The sequence below is a fragment of the Cricetulus griseus genome, chromosome 2 (assembly GCF_003668045.3).
Source record: "Cricetulus griseus strain 17A/GY chromosome 2, alternate assembly CriGri-PICRH-1.0, whole genome shotgun sequence".
Classification (NCBI taxonomy): domain Eukaryota; kingdom Metazoa; phylum Chordata; class Mammalia; order Rodentia; family Cricetidae; genus Cricetulus; species Cricetulus griseus.
The window spans coordinates 251,949,029-251,966,487 of NC_048595.1; the positions used below are offsets into that span (position 1 = coordinate 251,949,029).

At 38.2% G+C, this 17,459-nt stretch overlaps 1 protein-coding gene across 5 annotated transcripts in view; it reads right to left on the reverse strand.

Annotated features, from left to right (window-relative positions):
• Pkib (cAMP-dependent protein kinase inhibitor beta) overlaps positions 1-17,459 on the reverse strand; it is a 99,968-nt gene that overhangs the window by 19,300 nt on the left and 63,209 nt on the right. For 2 of the 5 annotated variants that reach the window (XM_027398445.2, XM_027398447.2), the window contains exons 3-4: positions 16,434-16,498; positions 1,477-1,588 (exon numbers count right to left, since the gene is read on the reverse strand). The exons of 2 other annotated variants lie outside the window; for them this stretch is intronic. In XM_027398445.2, the coding sequence (XP_027254246.1) occupies positions 1,477-1,561 (85 nt within the window). In that variant the 5' untranslated portion in view covers positions 1,562-1,588; positions 16,434-16,498. The remainder of the gene's footprint in view (positions 1-1,476; positions 1,589-16,433; positions 16,499-17,459) is intronic. One more of the 5 variants, XM_027398448.2, reaches the window with a different exon arrangement.

Consider the following 17,459-nt stretch of genomic DNA (forward strand, 5'->3'; position numbering starts at 1 on the left):
AGAGAGAGAGAGAGAGAGAGAGAGAGAGAGAGAGAGAGAGAGAGAGAGAGAGAGGCATCATTTAGCACTCACCTTGATCTTTGTAAACATTTATTCTTCTGAGCTCCTGACCTTATTTGTCAACATAGTTATCACTTAAAAAAGAGTTTTAGAAATATTTGATCCTGAAGTTAAACATATCGTGTACTTGGTTTTCCTGGGTGTCATATTTTGGGGGTTTGCTTATTTGGTCATTAAGATGTTCATAATTCGAGAAAAAGTTCCATCTATCTTTAAGTTTCAGATCTTGCACATCCAAGTACTAGCAAAGTTTCCCGTTCATTTCATCATACACATGTACAGATGTTTAATATGTAAATGAATTATTCTTTAATAGTATTTATTTTAAATCACAGGTCTTCTTTTTTCCTTCGAAGTCTTGATGGTCTTTTAACTCAAAATAATACCATTCACTTTCACATTAAAATTTATTCTCTCTGCATACATTTTCTGATAGTTCATGAGCATCTACAGGATTCATTACTTCATGTGGCCTATAGCATTAACATTAAGGTGTGATTTTCTGTGCTGCCCTGACCTCTGAGGGCCTTGATTTACTTAACAGCATGTTTCTCTCTTCACTCCTGCTGCCACAGTGGAACCCTAGTTAAACCATCCTTATTGCAGGGAGCAGGTACAATTCTAGGTAGCAGACTTTAGCTCCTACTTAGTACATGGCAAATCCTGTCCTCTTAGGGAATCCATGGACAGGAGACTCTCATTACCATTCACAGCACCTGGTCCTTTGCTCTCTCCTCTCCAAGTCTTTGCATGTGTTCCTGGCCTTGTGCTATGAGCATGTGTTATCCCAAACTTTTGTGGATATCATCTGCCCAAAGTTAGATGTGTTCAGCCACTGCCAGGTCTCCAGAGAGAGAGGGAATCTCTATCTCACTAATAGAGTGAATAGGAAGTAATGCAAATTACTGATGTTCCAAGAATTGATATCTAAAAAATATCTTGTCATCATAAAGTAACTTCTGTTGGGTAACTGGTTCTGAGATATGGTAAAAGTTGAAACAGAACCTCTAATTGCTGGGGCTCTGAGCTGTGGACTGTGGGGTGGCATGTTGTCAACCATTATTGTCTCTTTCCATACTTTCTCTTGTCCCCAAGATATACACGGTATCAGGTTGAACATGTTTGGCAGGTAGTCACTGGGGCTTCTGCTTCTAAGGGCAGTGAAAAGGCCAGTGCCTTGATCAAGCAGAAGTTCAGCCCTACTTTCTAATGTTCAATCTAGAGCTCTCTGATCACTGTGTCTAGCCTGGTGACTACCATAGGTTGAGGTTACATTACAGATATTCTTTGTAGTTGTGGATACAAGGGACAAGTCAAAGGACAACCCTTTGTAAGGCCCGTGGAAAGGAAGGAGACCACCATCCTGCAGAGAATTAAGCATAGCCTTGCAGTTGTTGTTCATGCAGGGGTAGTGACCTTGCTGGGATCCTGGGCTGTCGCTTCCCTTGCTGCTGTCGCTTGTTTCCTTTTGACCCCCAAGGTCATCAAGGTTCTTATCCATGGTGGCCCGTGGCCTGTGGCCCAGGTGCTGATGAAAACAAAAAGGGGGTAGGGAGAGGAAGGAGCATTTGGCACTCAATCAATCTTGGGATGCAAAACCCATTGCCAATATGCCCTGGGCTCTGCACTGTTGCCCAAAAGCACACCAAAAAAGCTAATTTGTAATCACAAGCCCAAGACCCCATGCAAGCTATAGACTTAGGTCTTTCCTGGATGTGGATATCTATTCCAGGAAAATGAACCTGGAATCCCTGGAGGACAAGGCAGGCCCTTGCAATGTAGGCCAACAAATGTTGCTGAACATTTCCCCATAATCACACCAAAAGTCTGTGCAACAGATAGTTATGTAGAGACAAAAGTTAAAGTCTAGAATGTTTTCTGGTTAAAAACCCAAAATATCCTCAGAGGTTTTTTTTTTTTTTTCTCAATTTAAAAAGGTGGTGAAATAAAGGGAGGAGGTTTTACCCATGTAATAGGAAATGTGGAGCTGTTGTAGAAGCTGCTATTAATCAAGTTAAGACTTGCGATCTAGGAATCCTTCCCTACACCACATCACTGATGGTGCTTCTCTTGCAACAAAGATCCTACCTAATCCACAGAGTTGGAGGAAAACATTCATGGCTTCCTGCAGGACAATCCCTTGGCATCCTTGAGGCACCTTGTGTAGGGGTGAACCCAAACCCAATACCTTTAAACACACAAGTCAATGATTTTTGTGAGGTAGACCTGTGAACTTGAAGATACTGATTTCAGGAAGAAACTTATAAATATGACAAAGGTGAAGAGGACCCTCTCCCTACCTCTACCAAGTATGTACTGTGCACAACTACCACAAAAAAATAAGAAAGATAAAGATTAAAAAACTAAATAGAGAAAGGAAAACGGAAAAAAAATAAAACTGTAAAAAGCTTCCCAAGTTAACCTAACTGGGAATTTAAAACTTACCTGAAAGAATTTGTAGATGAAAGGCAAAGGGGCTCAGATCTATTTTTATGTCTCTGAAATACAGGTTCACAACTTACAATGATATGTCCTGAAATTACCAACTGGTAAATTAGCATGGCTTTAATTAAGTCTAAGGGGGACTGGAGAGATATCTCAGTGGTTAAGAGCACTGACTGCTCTTCCAGTCATGGGTTCAGACATGGGTTCAATTCCCAGCACCCACAAGACTCTTCACAGCTGTCTGTGGGGACCCAACACTCTGAGACATATGTATGTATGTATGTATGTATGTATATGCAGGCAAACACTAATGCGCATAAAAATCATTTTATTCATGTGGTGGTGGTGCATGCCTTTAATCTCAGCACTTGGGAGGAAGAGGCAGGTGGTTCTCTGAATGTGAGACAGTTCGGTCTACAAAGTAAGTTCCAGGGCAGCCAGCACTATACATCTAAACCCTCTCTGGAAAAAAAAAATAAAACAAAAATAAAGGCCCACTATAGCAGGTAAGTCTGAAGTGCTTATTAAATTTGAACATATTATTTGCTATAGTCTTAGAGGAATAAGTAATGAGAAAAGGAAATAAACATATTATTGCCTTAGTCATCACTGCTATTAATCTGACTAATATGATGAATTTGCCACACATTTCAACAGCCTCTTGATCACAGTTGCTTTTACCTACAAAGAGACATGGCACTTATGGCATCCATGTGCAACAATGCTGCTGCACACATTCCCTATGGGAAATTGATTAAGAAAAAAAGAAAAAAATTATATATTGTTATCAAAAAGAGCCTGAAAAGAGCTTACAAAAGCAGATGGGTCACTACCTCAGACATAGCAGATGGCCCTTTCACCTCTGCTAAATACTGGGAAGTCACTTGTTAACCCATGTGCCATTCCATTTCTGACCCTGTCAAGGAATAGACACTGACATTCTCAGCACCCACAAGGTGAATACAAGTTCAACATCTGTGATAGTTCAAATGGTAATGGCCCCCATAGATTCATATGTTTCAACAGATATGTCAGCTTCCCACCCCCACTCCCCTCACCAGCCATCACTAGAACTGTTTGGGAAGGATTAGGAGGTGTGGCTTTGTTGGAGGAGGTTTGCCACTGGAGTTGGGCTTGCAGCATTCTCAGTGCACACTCTCTGCTTCATGCTTTGAGAGCAAGATGTGAGCTCTCAGCAGCTATTGCCACTGTATCTTTACCTTACTTACCATCATGAACTCAAAATCCCTGGAACCATAAGACCAATTAAGTGCTTTCTTTTCTAAGTCTCTTTGGTCATGGTGCTTTATCAAAGCAATAGAAAAGTAACTAAAAATCTATATTTTTGTCCTTTAGGTTCTGGAGGCAACATACTCATTTAGAAATTTTAATATTACTATAATTTTTGTTCATGTTGAAGAAGAATCCTGTCAAGCCAAAACTAAATAATCTGTACAAATTTTAAGTGATAAGCAAGTCCAGTAGTATGTATGGATACTTTGGTCACTTCATCTCATACCTCCAGTCTCTGGGTTGCCTAAGAGGATCACAAATTGCCCCTGGGATTCTAGTTAAAAAATGCTTTTTCTTGGCCTCGTACTGTATTCCAGTAGAGGAGTAGACAGTTAAATTAGAATGGAATCTTGGAATAGAACCTCCTAGAACTTGAACCTGTCTTCAAAAGTACCCAGCAACCCATTTACCTTGGGTTACAGAAATAGCAACCTATTAGCTTGGCATGTTTACTGGGATCTTGGATACAGAATGGAGTCACATCTGGGCAGTTTGACAACCCTCAACCCTGGAATGGTGGTCTCTTCATTGCTTTCTCATTTTCCAGACACCATGACATTCATGAAGTCATACACTTCTCAATGTTCTTAGCAATATGACAAATCTCTTGTGATAAACTGAGTGAATAAAGGATAGCACCAAGCGGTGGTTCAATGGACATATTGCAGGCATTTGTCTTAGCACTGGATGCCCTGACCATTGGCCCCACATAAACATTTTTGCAAACTTGTAGACCATTTCTCCTTTAGGTAATGAACATTGGGAATTTCTTGCTTTACAAATACTCAAAGCATGAACTGGGTTAACACATTTCTTCTGGGAATCTTATGATACAAACTAACCCCAACAGGATACTCCTTATCTGACTAGGAGTCCTAGACAACAGCAGCAACCTGGGAAATCATGTGACTTACAATACTCAGTCTAATGGAGAAGACATTTAGTGGGAATTCAACCTCCCATAACAACCTAGTGATGATTAGGCTTGGGAGACAGTCAGGGTAAGTGAGAAGTCTAACGATCTTATTTCAAGCACAAATTGGAAAATGAAACTCCCAGCCCCTGCTAAGTGTCATTCTCACCAAATGCATTGATTGGTGTCTGGAGATAATGAGTTCTACATCAGTGTTAGACAGGTCCTTAAGTTGTCATTATTGGCTGGACAATATTGGCTGTGTAGTAAAGTTCTTTTCTTGGTCAGGCAGATACTTTGCATCCAAGTGGAAATGCTTTTGATCATTCCTTAGAGCCTTGGTTATCATCTAGTTATAAACTGTTGTCCATTAGGGATAGCAGCACATGCCTGTAATCCCATAACCCAGGAGGCAGGTGCAGTAGGATTTCCATAAGTTTGAAGCCTGCCTGGTGCATATATTAAGTTCCAGGCCATCCAGGGTAACATGGAGAGACCTCATCTTAATATAAAATGACACAAAACCAACCAACCAGCCAAGTAAACAACAAAACAAAACAAACCACCTTAAATCAATGTCAGGCATGAATTATGAGTTAAGGCCAAAATTTGAGGCTGAGCATCTGATATAGTATTTTACAACTGGTCCAGCCCTAAGTTCCCTGGCTGCTCTTTCTATAGATAAGGGTTCTGAGCCAGACTCATGTCCTTATCAAAGGGACCAGTCATAGCTCTGAAAAACCTGCATTCTATTCTCTGCCTGCCTGCATGTTTCTCCAAGCAAACCAATGACACCCATTCCTCAGTAGCCAGTGTCACTTCCTTATGTTTCTACATAAAAACTTGCATGACTGTGGCCTTATACATGTACAAAGCTCTCCCCATGCCCATTCCCATCCCCATGCTGTCATTATATGTGACTGAAGAATTGCCCTCAGCCTTATGACTTCAGTGTCGAGTAGAATTTGGCTTTTCCTAATCATGGTGTGAATAGATGAAGACACTCCACATTACCAACACTACTTTTCTTTCTCCCTTGAAAAAGCCTGAAAAATAGAAAGGGGAGAGGCATTCGGTTTACATACATCCTGTGTCCACACCAACCCTCAGTGGAGTGCAACTTACTCTATTCTGCATACTGCAACCTACAGTTGTTTCAATCGTAATCCCAACATTGGGTTGAGGTAGATGGAGCTCCATCCTTTGGTCCAGCCTAGGATATTTGAATCCTAATGTTTATTTAATCCACTTTTTACTGATGCTTTAAACCTATTGAATCATTTTCTGGTGTCTCTAGCACACCCCTCTGAGAGCCTGTAACACTGAGGTGGCCTTTAAGCTCATCGTTCTAGGAGTTTCCATTCCCCATGACTTCTCTACTCTTCTAGGGCCATAGCACCTATGGTATTTCTCTACCTTGCTAAGATTTTCCCTGGGAATTAAGCTGTGGTTCTCTCTATCAGATTTGCTAACCTCATTCACATTTCTATTGATGTTTCTTCCCTGCTCGACCAAGAGGATTGGAGACCTGGGGACCTCAGCAAATACTCCATAGCCGAGTGTTCCTCCTAGCACCAGTTCTCCGACTAACTAGTAAATGATTCATTTCCCTTCCTGGAAACCTAAAACCTAACTTTTATGTCACTGTTTGCTTTTGCTTTCTCTAAGCTTTGTTCTCACTTCTCCAGTCACATCTCTGAAGGTTGAAGTCAGGCTGTTGTCAGAAGTAACATGGCTCTCAAAACTGTGGCTCTTTGTTTCCATTTAACAAATGTTAGAAATGTGGGGGATCTTTTGTTCTGATTGTATGTATCATTTTCAGCAAACAGTGTCCACACACAACACTAAAGGGGGTTTAACGTGTAAAGAAACCTCAGTTAATAATTAAATTGTAATCGGTCATACAAATTTAGCAGCTCTTCTCAACTGGCCCTTTCACTAGGCAGTTGCTTTATATACATTTATCATCTGTAGATTGCTTTATTGCATTATTTCATTTAATCATTACCGAAAATGTCAGTGTGTGGGGATGAGAGAAAAAGAAAACTCTTAATTGTGAGATGACTAAAATTGAATTTTCCAGACACTAAGAATCTTGCCCTATGTTAAGAACTAAATTTCTTATATGTGACTCCAGAACATAGGTTTTTAGTCATTTCATTATGTTCTATCCAGTTTCCATTGACCTTTATAAAACTGGATGATATTAGGATAAGATAGAAGTATCTTAATTTAGAAATAAGCCTCCTAAAAGTTATGTAGTATGGCCATTCGGTACATGCAAGATTCTCCTCAACCAGAAATTGTCCAAGACCCAAACACTCTCCACAAATACAAATACTCTTTGTAGTTATATTTTATTCAATTATGTTTTATTTGTCTGTTGTATGTGTGTGTGTGACTGTATGTGTACATGTGTGTGCTTGTTTGTGTGCCAATGGTTACGGAAGCCAAAGAAGATTAGAACCCTGGAGCTAGAATTATAGGTAGTTGCCTACCGCCCAATGAGGATGCTGGGAAGTGAATTCAGGTCCTTTGTAAGAACAGAAAATACTCTTACCCACTGAGCGATCTCTGCAGCCCCATTTTCATAGTACTTTATACTCAAAATATTGTGTAAGCAACTCATCTGATTCAAAAACTTTGATTTGAATTTACTCTTAAAATTTGATTTACTCTTTAAAATGTAAACCATGAAACTAAAATTGTGTATAATTTTGAAAACAACATGTGTTCTTTATGTTCCTCATTAACTATTACAGCATCTATAAAAAGGAATACACATTTCCATATTCATTAAAATTCTTTCATAGAATTAATAGAAATAAAATCCGTGTAATTTTTGGTATAAACTTTTACATAATTTCATCACTCTGTTATGTTTGGGTGAGTTAATTTTACCTTCCACTTTACTTTCCATTCACAATAGGTAACAGAACTAGCTCATTAAAAACGGTATGAGGCCATTGTGAACTTTTGTTTTTAATGAACTTAAGATTTTTTCAAATATTATTTTAGAGTTTTCTTGATGAACTTCATCCTTATGGCTTTTTTAATACAATACTAAAATAATTTTCATCTTACAAAAAGACATTTTTCTCTTGAAAAGGAGAAAAGGCACAAATAATGCGATGAAGGAAACCACTGTTTGATGTTCTCACAATAGCAGATGGCTGGGAACTAGCATGCTACTAGCCTGTCCTTTGAGTCATTTCTATACAGCAAGGGAAATCAGCATGAAACACTCTGCAAAGTCCTGAGATTTCCCTTTGAAAAATATAACTAAGATTTGGTGGCCTTCTCCCACCTATAAACACCTCAGTCGAAATATCCTTTATCCTTAGCTGCTGAATGACCAGCCACCCTGCTCCATCCATCTGCCCTAATGTTAACCTCGTCTGGTTTTACAGGCTTTAGATACTTTTTTTATAGCTTTGCTAACAACATCATTTTCCCTCCGGATGCCAGGCAGCGTAAATTAATGTCTCTTCTTTCTTATGTGCTAGTCTACCAAGAACTAGATTCTCACCTTTGCACTCGATCAAATTGTAGGAAGGAGAAGACAGATAAAAGGGGGTCTCAGAAAATTACATCCCGCCTGCACCAGCCTAGAGCCCGATAAACAGAATTTACAGCAAATTAGCTCTTCCTGAGATCTTTTTAAAAATTTTAATGTGAGAGCCAGGAGAAATACAGGAGGGAATGAGCCAAGGTGTGGTGGTGGGGGAGGGCTATTTGCTGAAGATTTACTCTTATGCCAGAAGAATGAGGACAGTGTTTGCCTAATTTGTTTTTGCATAGCCATCAATGGTGATAGCTTCTATCATGTAGAGTTCCAGGTATTTCCCAGAGCTTTCGATTTAGACTGTGTGCTTGTCATATGCATTCTTAACTCTGTAGGTGACTGTGGCTAACAAGTTTGAGCACCGAATTTTCTCAATACATCTTGTACTCCTTCTACACCTCTTCCTAGAATGCATTGATTAATTTGTTTCCACATCTAAGAGGACATGGCCCTCACTGAGCATGTAATAAATGGTAGCTTTAACAAAGAGTAGCAAGGCACATACTCATCCTTTAAGACCTACTAGTTCACTTTCACACCTAAGTGAGATTTTCTTCATAGTAAATTAAAAATTGAACTAAATTTAAAAATAAATTTTGTTGTATCAGGATATATGTTGGTGTCATCTTCTGGCTTCTGCTACCTTTCATTGTCATAAGCAAACATGAGGTTCACTGACAAAACAGTTTAATATCATTGTCACTAAATACTATGGAGGGCACTTTTCACCTCTGGAGAGATATAGCCTCCCGGGAGGTGAGAACAAATACTCTCTATGCATTGAGTGTGGATGGCAGGGGTTGGGTGGAACACTCCAACTGGACTTCATAACTACTGACCCTGTGTTGCTTTCATTTGAAAAACCTGTCTTTATAGACGGGAAGTTTTTGGTGAATTTGACAAAAGAAAAAAATGTCTGTTGATATTTTAAGCATTCTACATTTGTATTCTAGGCAGCTTGTATGAACCAAGAAAGACACTTTTGAATCATCCAACCACTCTGATTACATTCAAATTCTTCACTGGTATCCTTTGGCATTTGATTAAGGATAATGAAAAACTTTGAAATAGGAAAATTCTCCCATATCCACCTAAATTAAAATAACTGAAGAAAATACCAAAGCAACAACGACAAACTAAATAAATAAACTAAAAAAAAAAATCACTTTACAAGTGTCTTCAGTAAGAGTTGAGAGTTGCTCATAGAAAAAGTTGCTCAGAGAAGCTCATTTGTCCTAAAGGAAGCCCGGCCATCTTGAATTATTGACTGTATCTCTTTGGTTCTTGCAGAGATGTAAAAGATGGAGTAAACAAAATGCAATATGGAAAAGATCTCATGCATTGAACTAAAATTTTCCAAGTATTACTGGAGATGTTTGCTTACTTGAATCAAACAAATTGGAAGAACTATTTGGAACTGTGGCAAATACTAGCCAGCTTCATAAAAGAAAAGGCTGAGAATACACGTGTGAACGGTGAAGAGAGACACTATGTGATCTCTTTACAGTGTGTTGGGCATGCTTTCATTAACATGAAGAGCACTATCTGATCAATGTGATCCTTGTCCTTTTCCCTCAATGTAACATTTTTATTGATTATCTCAGAATTTCACATTATCACACTCATTTCCCAGTCCTTCCAGCTCCATCTCTCAACCATTGTGACCCCTGCCAACAAAACACAAGTCCAATCATGTCACCCATGGTCAAATTCCGAGTGGCTAGCCCCTCAAAGAAAACTGAGTCATTTCCTACCTCCATGCCCCCAGAAGACTTCAGTTATGGAGAGCAATACTTCAGCATCTTTGTCACAATTTTTCAGAGATTTTCTTGATCATATTTTCCCAGGTTGGTCAACTATTTCTTAACCTCCTTCGTGATCCCTGTCTTTCTGTTCTAACAGTCCCCAGATCCTCCAAAACCCTCTTTATTTCATCTTATCCAAACAACTCTTGCAAAACTATTCATTTATAGGTTAGTGCTCTGTTTGGAGTTTACCACAAACTAAACTCTAAATTATAGAAGTGAAGAGACAATGCATTAGTGGTAGCATTTCAACCAATTAACGAATGAAAAGAAGTCTTTTTCTTTCTTTTTTATTTTAAGGTGGAATAAATTTTCTATGAATTAACAAAATTTTGTCTTCTACCTGTTTTCAAGACTAGAAAGGGGATTGTGCTCCTAGTACAACCATATCCACGACACGAGAAGATTCCTGAACCTCTTTGAGCTTCGGTCTCCCTGGTCCTTCTTGTGTAATGCGCCCTCCCCCCACCCCCAGTGTTTGCATTATAGACAGGGATACCTATGTGTCTTCAGTTTGCTTTCTAGTAAATAAGTAGCCACTACCTGTGATCTTGTACTGGCTGGTCTCATGTCAATTAACACACAAATTAGAGTTATACAAATGAAGGGGATCTTAATTGAGAAAATGCCTCCATAAGATACAGCTTTAAAGCATTTTCTTAATTAGTTATTGATGGGGAAGGTCTCAGCTCCTTGTGGGTGGTGTAATCCCTGGACAGGTGATCCAGAGTTTTGTAAGAAAGCAGGCTGAGCAAGCCTTGGGGAGCAAGCCAGTAAGCAGCACCTCTCCCCAGCCTCAGAATCAGCTCCTGCTCCAGATTCTTTCCCTGCTTGAGTTCCTGTCCTGACTGCCATTGGTGATGAACAGCAATGTAGAAGTGTAAGCTGAATAAATGCTTTCCTTCCCAACTTGCTTTTTGGTCATGGTGTCTCATTGCAGCAATAGAAACCCTAAGATACTCATGTTCCACAAACTTGCTTGAATCATACCTAAACTTTCTAAACACTCATTGGAAATAGGATGCTGAGGAAGGACATAATGGCTAAACATAGTCTAATTTATTTATAAGCATTTGAAAATCTATTGCTTTCATTTTAAGACCTATAGAGTAAATACACTAATTGTAATAACCTTAACAGTTTAGAGTTTGGAAGGCTATATAGGTAAAGTTTACTAAAACTCTATTTTATTTGCACCCAAAGATGGAAATTAATCTAATTATTATGTGCATGATGGATTTTTTTGACTTGAATAAAAAATGTTCTGGTACAAGTTCCCTTGTCACCAGTCTACTATCCCTGAGGCTTTTAGTCCAAGAAGAGTTCAGTTTTAAATCCCCAGATACACACTGTTCCCTAGAAAATAGGGATTTCAGAAAACCTAGAATCCCCAAATGCTGGGAGCTGTGGGAATCTGACTATATGCCCATATCCAAAGAGGAATGTTTTCAGCATTTTCAGAAGCCCCTAGTCCAGTATGTGGAAAATAAGAAACAGCATAAAAACTGAAATTTTTATTTTTTTATGCATGCATGTGTTACATATACTGCAACAAATTTTTTTATGGGTCACAGAGAGAAAGCTGATGTACCATCTAGATCCTCACAGAGTCTCTAAAGTCAAAAGCACTGTTGATTTCCGTGACTAAAATCCTAAGCCTGTTTCACAGTAAATTCTAGAAAGCTTTATGTAACTTAACACAACATGTTTCCTAGGTATATTTTTAAATGGAAGACAAACTAGTTGTAGTAGGGAGTAAGTATTTCTTTGTGCTCATAACATTTGTTCATCTGTGGCAAAGTAAGATGGACATTTTCCTTTTCAGTCTAACATTCTCCTTCTTTGTTTAATTCTCTCTAAATCTCACCTCCAGATTTATTTGCAAACCATGGTTAGGTTATTCATCTCTCTGTTTCTTATGTACACATAATAATTATCACTATACATGGAATTTTCTGTCTTTCAAAAACTGTAACACTTTTTTATTGCCTACATGTTTTGGATAATCTCCACCTTAGTACACTGGATTGTAACATGACCACATGATCCAATTCCCAGCTCATCACAGTCTTTGAATGACAATAAATAACTACTTTTTCATAATACTTTTTTAGTGACCTGTGAAGGTGGCCAGTTGGTAGAAAAATTAACAAGTGTGTTGCAGAATTTTTAGATGTTTTAGTAGACTTATTTTAAGACTGTTTTAGTTAGGGTTTACTGTTGCTATGAAGAGACATCATCACCATGGCAACTATTATAAAGGAAGCATTTAATTGTGGTGGCTTCCTTACAGTTCAGAGGTTCAGTCCATCATGGCCAGGAGCATGGTGGCATGCAGGCAGATGTGTGCTGGAGCTGAGAGTCCTACATTTTGACTCAGAGGTAACAGGAAGTCTACTGACTGTCACACTGAGTGAAGCTTGAGAAAGACCTCAAAGCTCACCACCCCTACAGTGACAAACTTAGAACGGAAGGTATGGCCCAGATTAAAGGTGTGCCCTCCAGCCTCAAGGACTGGATTAAAAGTATGTGTCATCCAACCTCCTCCAACAAAACCACACTTCTTCCTAGAGGCCACACTCCCTATGAGTTTATGGGGGGCAAATACATTCAAACTACCACAAAGACTGAGACCCATATTTTGCATAAGAAATTTACATGTCCATCCGATCTGGATGGTCATATACATAATCCACTTTGCTTTTGTTACAATTTGATGGAATTGATATGAACTGATAGATGTGATTAAAGGCAGCCTGTGAGAACAAAACAAGATAATCCATGAGTAATTTGTTATTTTCCAGGAATTCTGGACATAGACCTTTAGTTATCAGCTGGTTAATAAGACCAAAATAAGCAGTCTTGGCTCCAAAAAGAGGGAAAATATTGGATTGCTAGTTTAAGTGGACATCTAGTTAATTTCAAAATTCAATCTTAAAATCATTGGACATTGGAGCCACGTCAGGTCCATAGATAAAATAACAATCATTCCTAGTTTAATCTTTTTTTAATTAAAAAATAAAGACCTTTTTCAAACATCAGACTACTTATGGAGATAGTGAGATTCTAGTGAGGCAAGATATGATGAAATAACCCTGCCTGGGGAAGGTGAACAAACAACTAAAAAAAGGGAACAGATCCAGCCAGTGAGAGACACTTGTGAATGGGCACCAACACCACGCCCTTAAAATCACATTCAATTCTAGGGTTCCCATTTCTGCACTACAGCTCCCTCCTGCTATCTGAAAAGTCAATTGTACTGCACTCCAGGTTTAACCATCCCAGTAATAGTCTACTCAGGGTAACAAAGGTAGAAGAACCTCAAGAATGATACTAACTTGATACAGAACAGAGGGGGCCACAGCAACATTAAGAAGTCTTAAAGACAGCAAGGACAGTGAGCAGAGAGAGACACCAGGGAAGCAGATCCAAAAGTGTGACTAGAAGAATCTGAAAACAGATCATTAGAGCCTTCAGATTTGCAGAAATACTGAGGGCAGTGCAAATAGATATAACATTCTTTTGTACATTAACGACAGCACAGGTATTAAGGCTTAAATGGTGAGATGACTTCTCAAGTGTTAAAAATTCACTTTGCTTTTAGAAAATTTAAATGAGAAGATACATAACACAAAAATCACTTTTATAAATACCTAAAGATATTATTTTTATAATAAAAACCTGAATATATTTGGAAAATGGCAGCATATGAAATGAGATAGTATGCATTTAGATACATGGATGTGGCTTCGTGACCTAGGGTCCAGAAACATACCTTTCGTGACAACTAATAACATAAATCCTTTATTTTCTACCACTGACTTTTCATTCTCTTTTCCCATTTAGGATTATAGACTACTCAAGGTAAAGATTTTTGTTTTGTTTGTTTGTTTGTTTGTTTGTTTTGTTTTGGTGGCTCTCTTGTCCTTATCCTTCCTCCCATTGGCAGGGTTTCATTATGTACCCCAGGTACTTACTTTCCTCCTCTATGGTAAGAGATATAAACTAGATGGAATCCACAGTCCTTTCTGGCTGGGAAACTCTGCTGTCTAACAAGGCTCACACATGGCTTTTATTAGACATCTCAACACAAGTCTTTCAACTCCTTCCACTTAATCCAGACTTGCCAAACATAAGTATATCCTATCACCGATACAGGGCAGGCATGTATGCAGCTTCCTGTCTCAAAAGCTAGGGGAAAAGGGAGGATGTAATTCAAACATAGAGGATTTTTTTAAAAAAATCTAAACTGTTACTCAATCTGCTAATTCAGGATATTTCAGGAGGAAGAGATCTGGGAGTACCCATCACTTAAAACCCAAACCAAAACATATTCTTTAATATTAATGACTAAGGTGTTTGAGAATCACCATGAAAGGAGAAGGCATCTTTCTCAAAGTTTGGACCACAGATCACTCTGAAGTTCAAAGATCTAAGATGCTTCCTGAAAGCACCAGGAACAGTGGCCAAGAATCCAGCTGAACGTTTTCTCAAAGATTCCACAGAGACCAATGGAACTCATAAAACAGATTATGGATGTTTACTAAAGAAGTCACTGATGGATAAAAGCTCAAAATTTACAAAAAGACATAGAAGAGATGGGGAAATAAGATAGCAATGTAAACATATTTCATTATTATGTAGTACTGCTTCATCATTTCATTTTGTTCCTATTACAAGCTGTGAAAGAAACACCATAGCATTCATTGTATTGTCAAAATTAAACATCATCAGAGAGTTCAGGAAATTTGCCCAAGATTAGAAAATTAATAAGTGGATGGATTAGAACCAAAATGTAATGTCACATAACTTGTAAATAGATCACATCACTACAAAATGTTTAAGAGTTGAATACACCCTTTTAATTAAACAATTTACTAGTTCTTTTCTGATGAGCCAAGTTAAAATATGTTAAGTTCCCATTGACTGGTTTTATTAGCTACCCTCTAAATGGTAAGATTATTACAGCAACCATAGATTAGCCAAGATAAAATGAGTAATAACTACTAAGAAACAGTGATTTGAGGATTTCCCTGGATCATAAAAGGATCTTAAGCAATGATCATTTCAGATCAACAACCCTCAAATACAGATACAGATATTACAGCTGTGAAATCCAGTCATGCGCTATCCAGGTTTCACAGAAAGTAAAACCCTAGCTAGTGGCCTTGCTTTCCTGATCTCTCTTTATACCATGGTCCTTAGAACTACACTCTTGAATTTAGTATATATCTACCCATCATTGGCTTTAGTGATAAACAAAATAAGCCTTATTAAACTCACAGTTTTCTTTCAAGTAATAAGACATAAAAATGCTTTCATTACAGATAACATTTGTAGGACACATTTCTACTTGTTCTTTTTTTCTCTCTCTTACTGATTCCTAAATTTACCTAATAGCATATCTGTCAATAGGCTTGCTTACCTTAAACTCTTGACTAAATAGAATAGGATGGGTCTGTCAGATTGCCAGATCCTGAACTGACCCATTACACACAATTATTATGACACAGTAATAGGCATTTAAGGAATGTGTTGAAACTGAACAGATCTTAGCTATGTGAGATGCATCATGAGCTTTTAAAAAATTTTCTAAAACTGTTAAGTATGGGAAATACAAACCACATGACTTTTAATTGAATAAACATGCTTTGCTTTCTTGTACTCATACCCCCTTTTTTTCCTTTTCCTTCTTACTTGTGTTATAAACTTTCTAAAATATGTAGACTCAAGATTCCTCATTAGGGCAATACGTAACATGCCAGTCTCATAAAATGTGTGAACACAGGCACACATAGGAGAAAAACACAATGAAAATGACATCAAGAAAGGAGAATTGGCTGAAGAAAAAATGCAATATTCACTGGCTGTTGATACAAGTGGTAAAGGATTTTTAATTGGTGTTTGGTTTCTTTTGTAACATTTTGTTGCTGTATTTTGAAGAGTGGTACATTTTTCAAATTTCCATGCCCATTCATATTGTGTAGCTATATTTGGTCAAACAAAGGAACTACTTTTTCCCCTAAATCAATATCTAATTTCTTTTTTCTCTTCCATTTTTAAATTTAAATTAGAAACAAGCTTGTTTTACATGTCAATCCCAGTTCCCTCTCCCTCCCCTCCTCTCATGCCCCCCCAAACACTCTATTCCATACCCTTTCTGCTCCCCAGGGAGGGTGAGGCCTTCCATAGGGGATCTTCAGAGTCCCTGGTATCATTTGGAGCAGGGCCTAGACCCTCCCCTGTGTGTCTAGGCTGAGAGAGTATCCCTCTATGTGGCGTGAGCTCCCAGAGTCCATGCATATGCTAATATCTAATTTCCTAAGTAGAGAAAAATTAAAAAGATACTTACAAATCTCTTAAAATATATTGTTAATTCTAAGTCAGGTGAAGGGCGAAGCTGAAAAACTTTCTTTCCTGAAAATGGGAACAAAAAGTGGGGAGAGAAGAAAAACATTTAGGAACCAAAAAGGAGGATAATGAAGTTAATAATGAAATTTGAATATTTTGGCTATGCTTTTAAAAACACAGTTAAACTAATAAACACTATGATTTTCCTGGCTTCCTTGGAAAAGCAGAACCTCTTAGCCAATGACAATACTGTGTGTTGAATATTCAAAGGGATTTCACTCCCAACACCAGATGTACCTAAGATTATCAGCTACAAAATTCAGGGAGTCATTACTACATCAGCACTGATCAAAGGCCAGCTGAGGAAAAAAAAAAATCTCATAGACACAACACATGAGAGCAAACAGTTTTGCACTCAACCACAGAAAGGTCATGTAAGCAAACATTTGACATTGTTATATTTTTGAGAAGTTTGGATGTGCATCTCGCATTTAGAACATGACCTCATGCAGCTCATTTTGGAGTGGATACGAAATGTCTCCTACAGGTTGCTGCGTCTGAACCTTAGATTCCTGGTTGGTTGTGGTGCTGGCTGTGGAATCTGTACGAAGTGAGACCTAGCTGGAGGAGGACATTACTGGGAGTGAGTGAGCTTTTGGATTATAGCCTGGCTCAGGTCCACCTTGCTAACTCTTCTTTATCAACAGCATGTAAGAAACTGCCTGGAAGGCCTCACCTTCCCAGGGTTTGACATGTAAAACAAGCTTCTTTCTAATTTAAATAAATAAAAAATCTGGGAAAAGAAGAAAAATAATTATATTTGCTTTAAATAAAAAGAAAGGAAGGAAGGAAGAAAAAGAAAGAAGAAAGAAAGAAAAGAAAAGAAAAGAAAAGAAAAGAAAAGAAAAGTGCCTTTAGCTTCCACTTCCTACAATGAGCCCAGCTGTCCTGTGCTTCTTGCTATGATAAACTGTAACCCTCTAACCCAAATAAGTCTTACTTTTCTTGAATTATTGTTTCTGTTAGA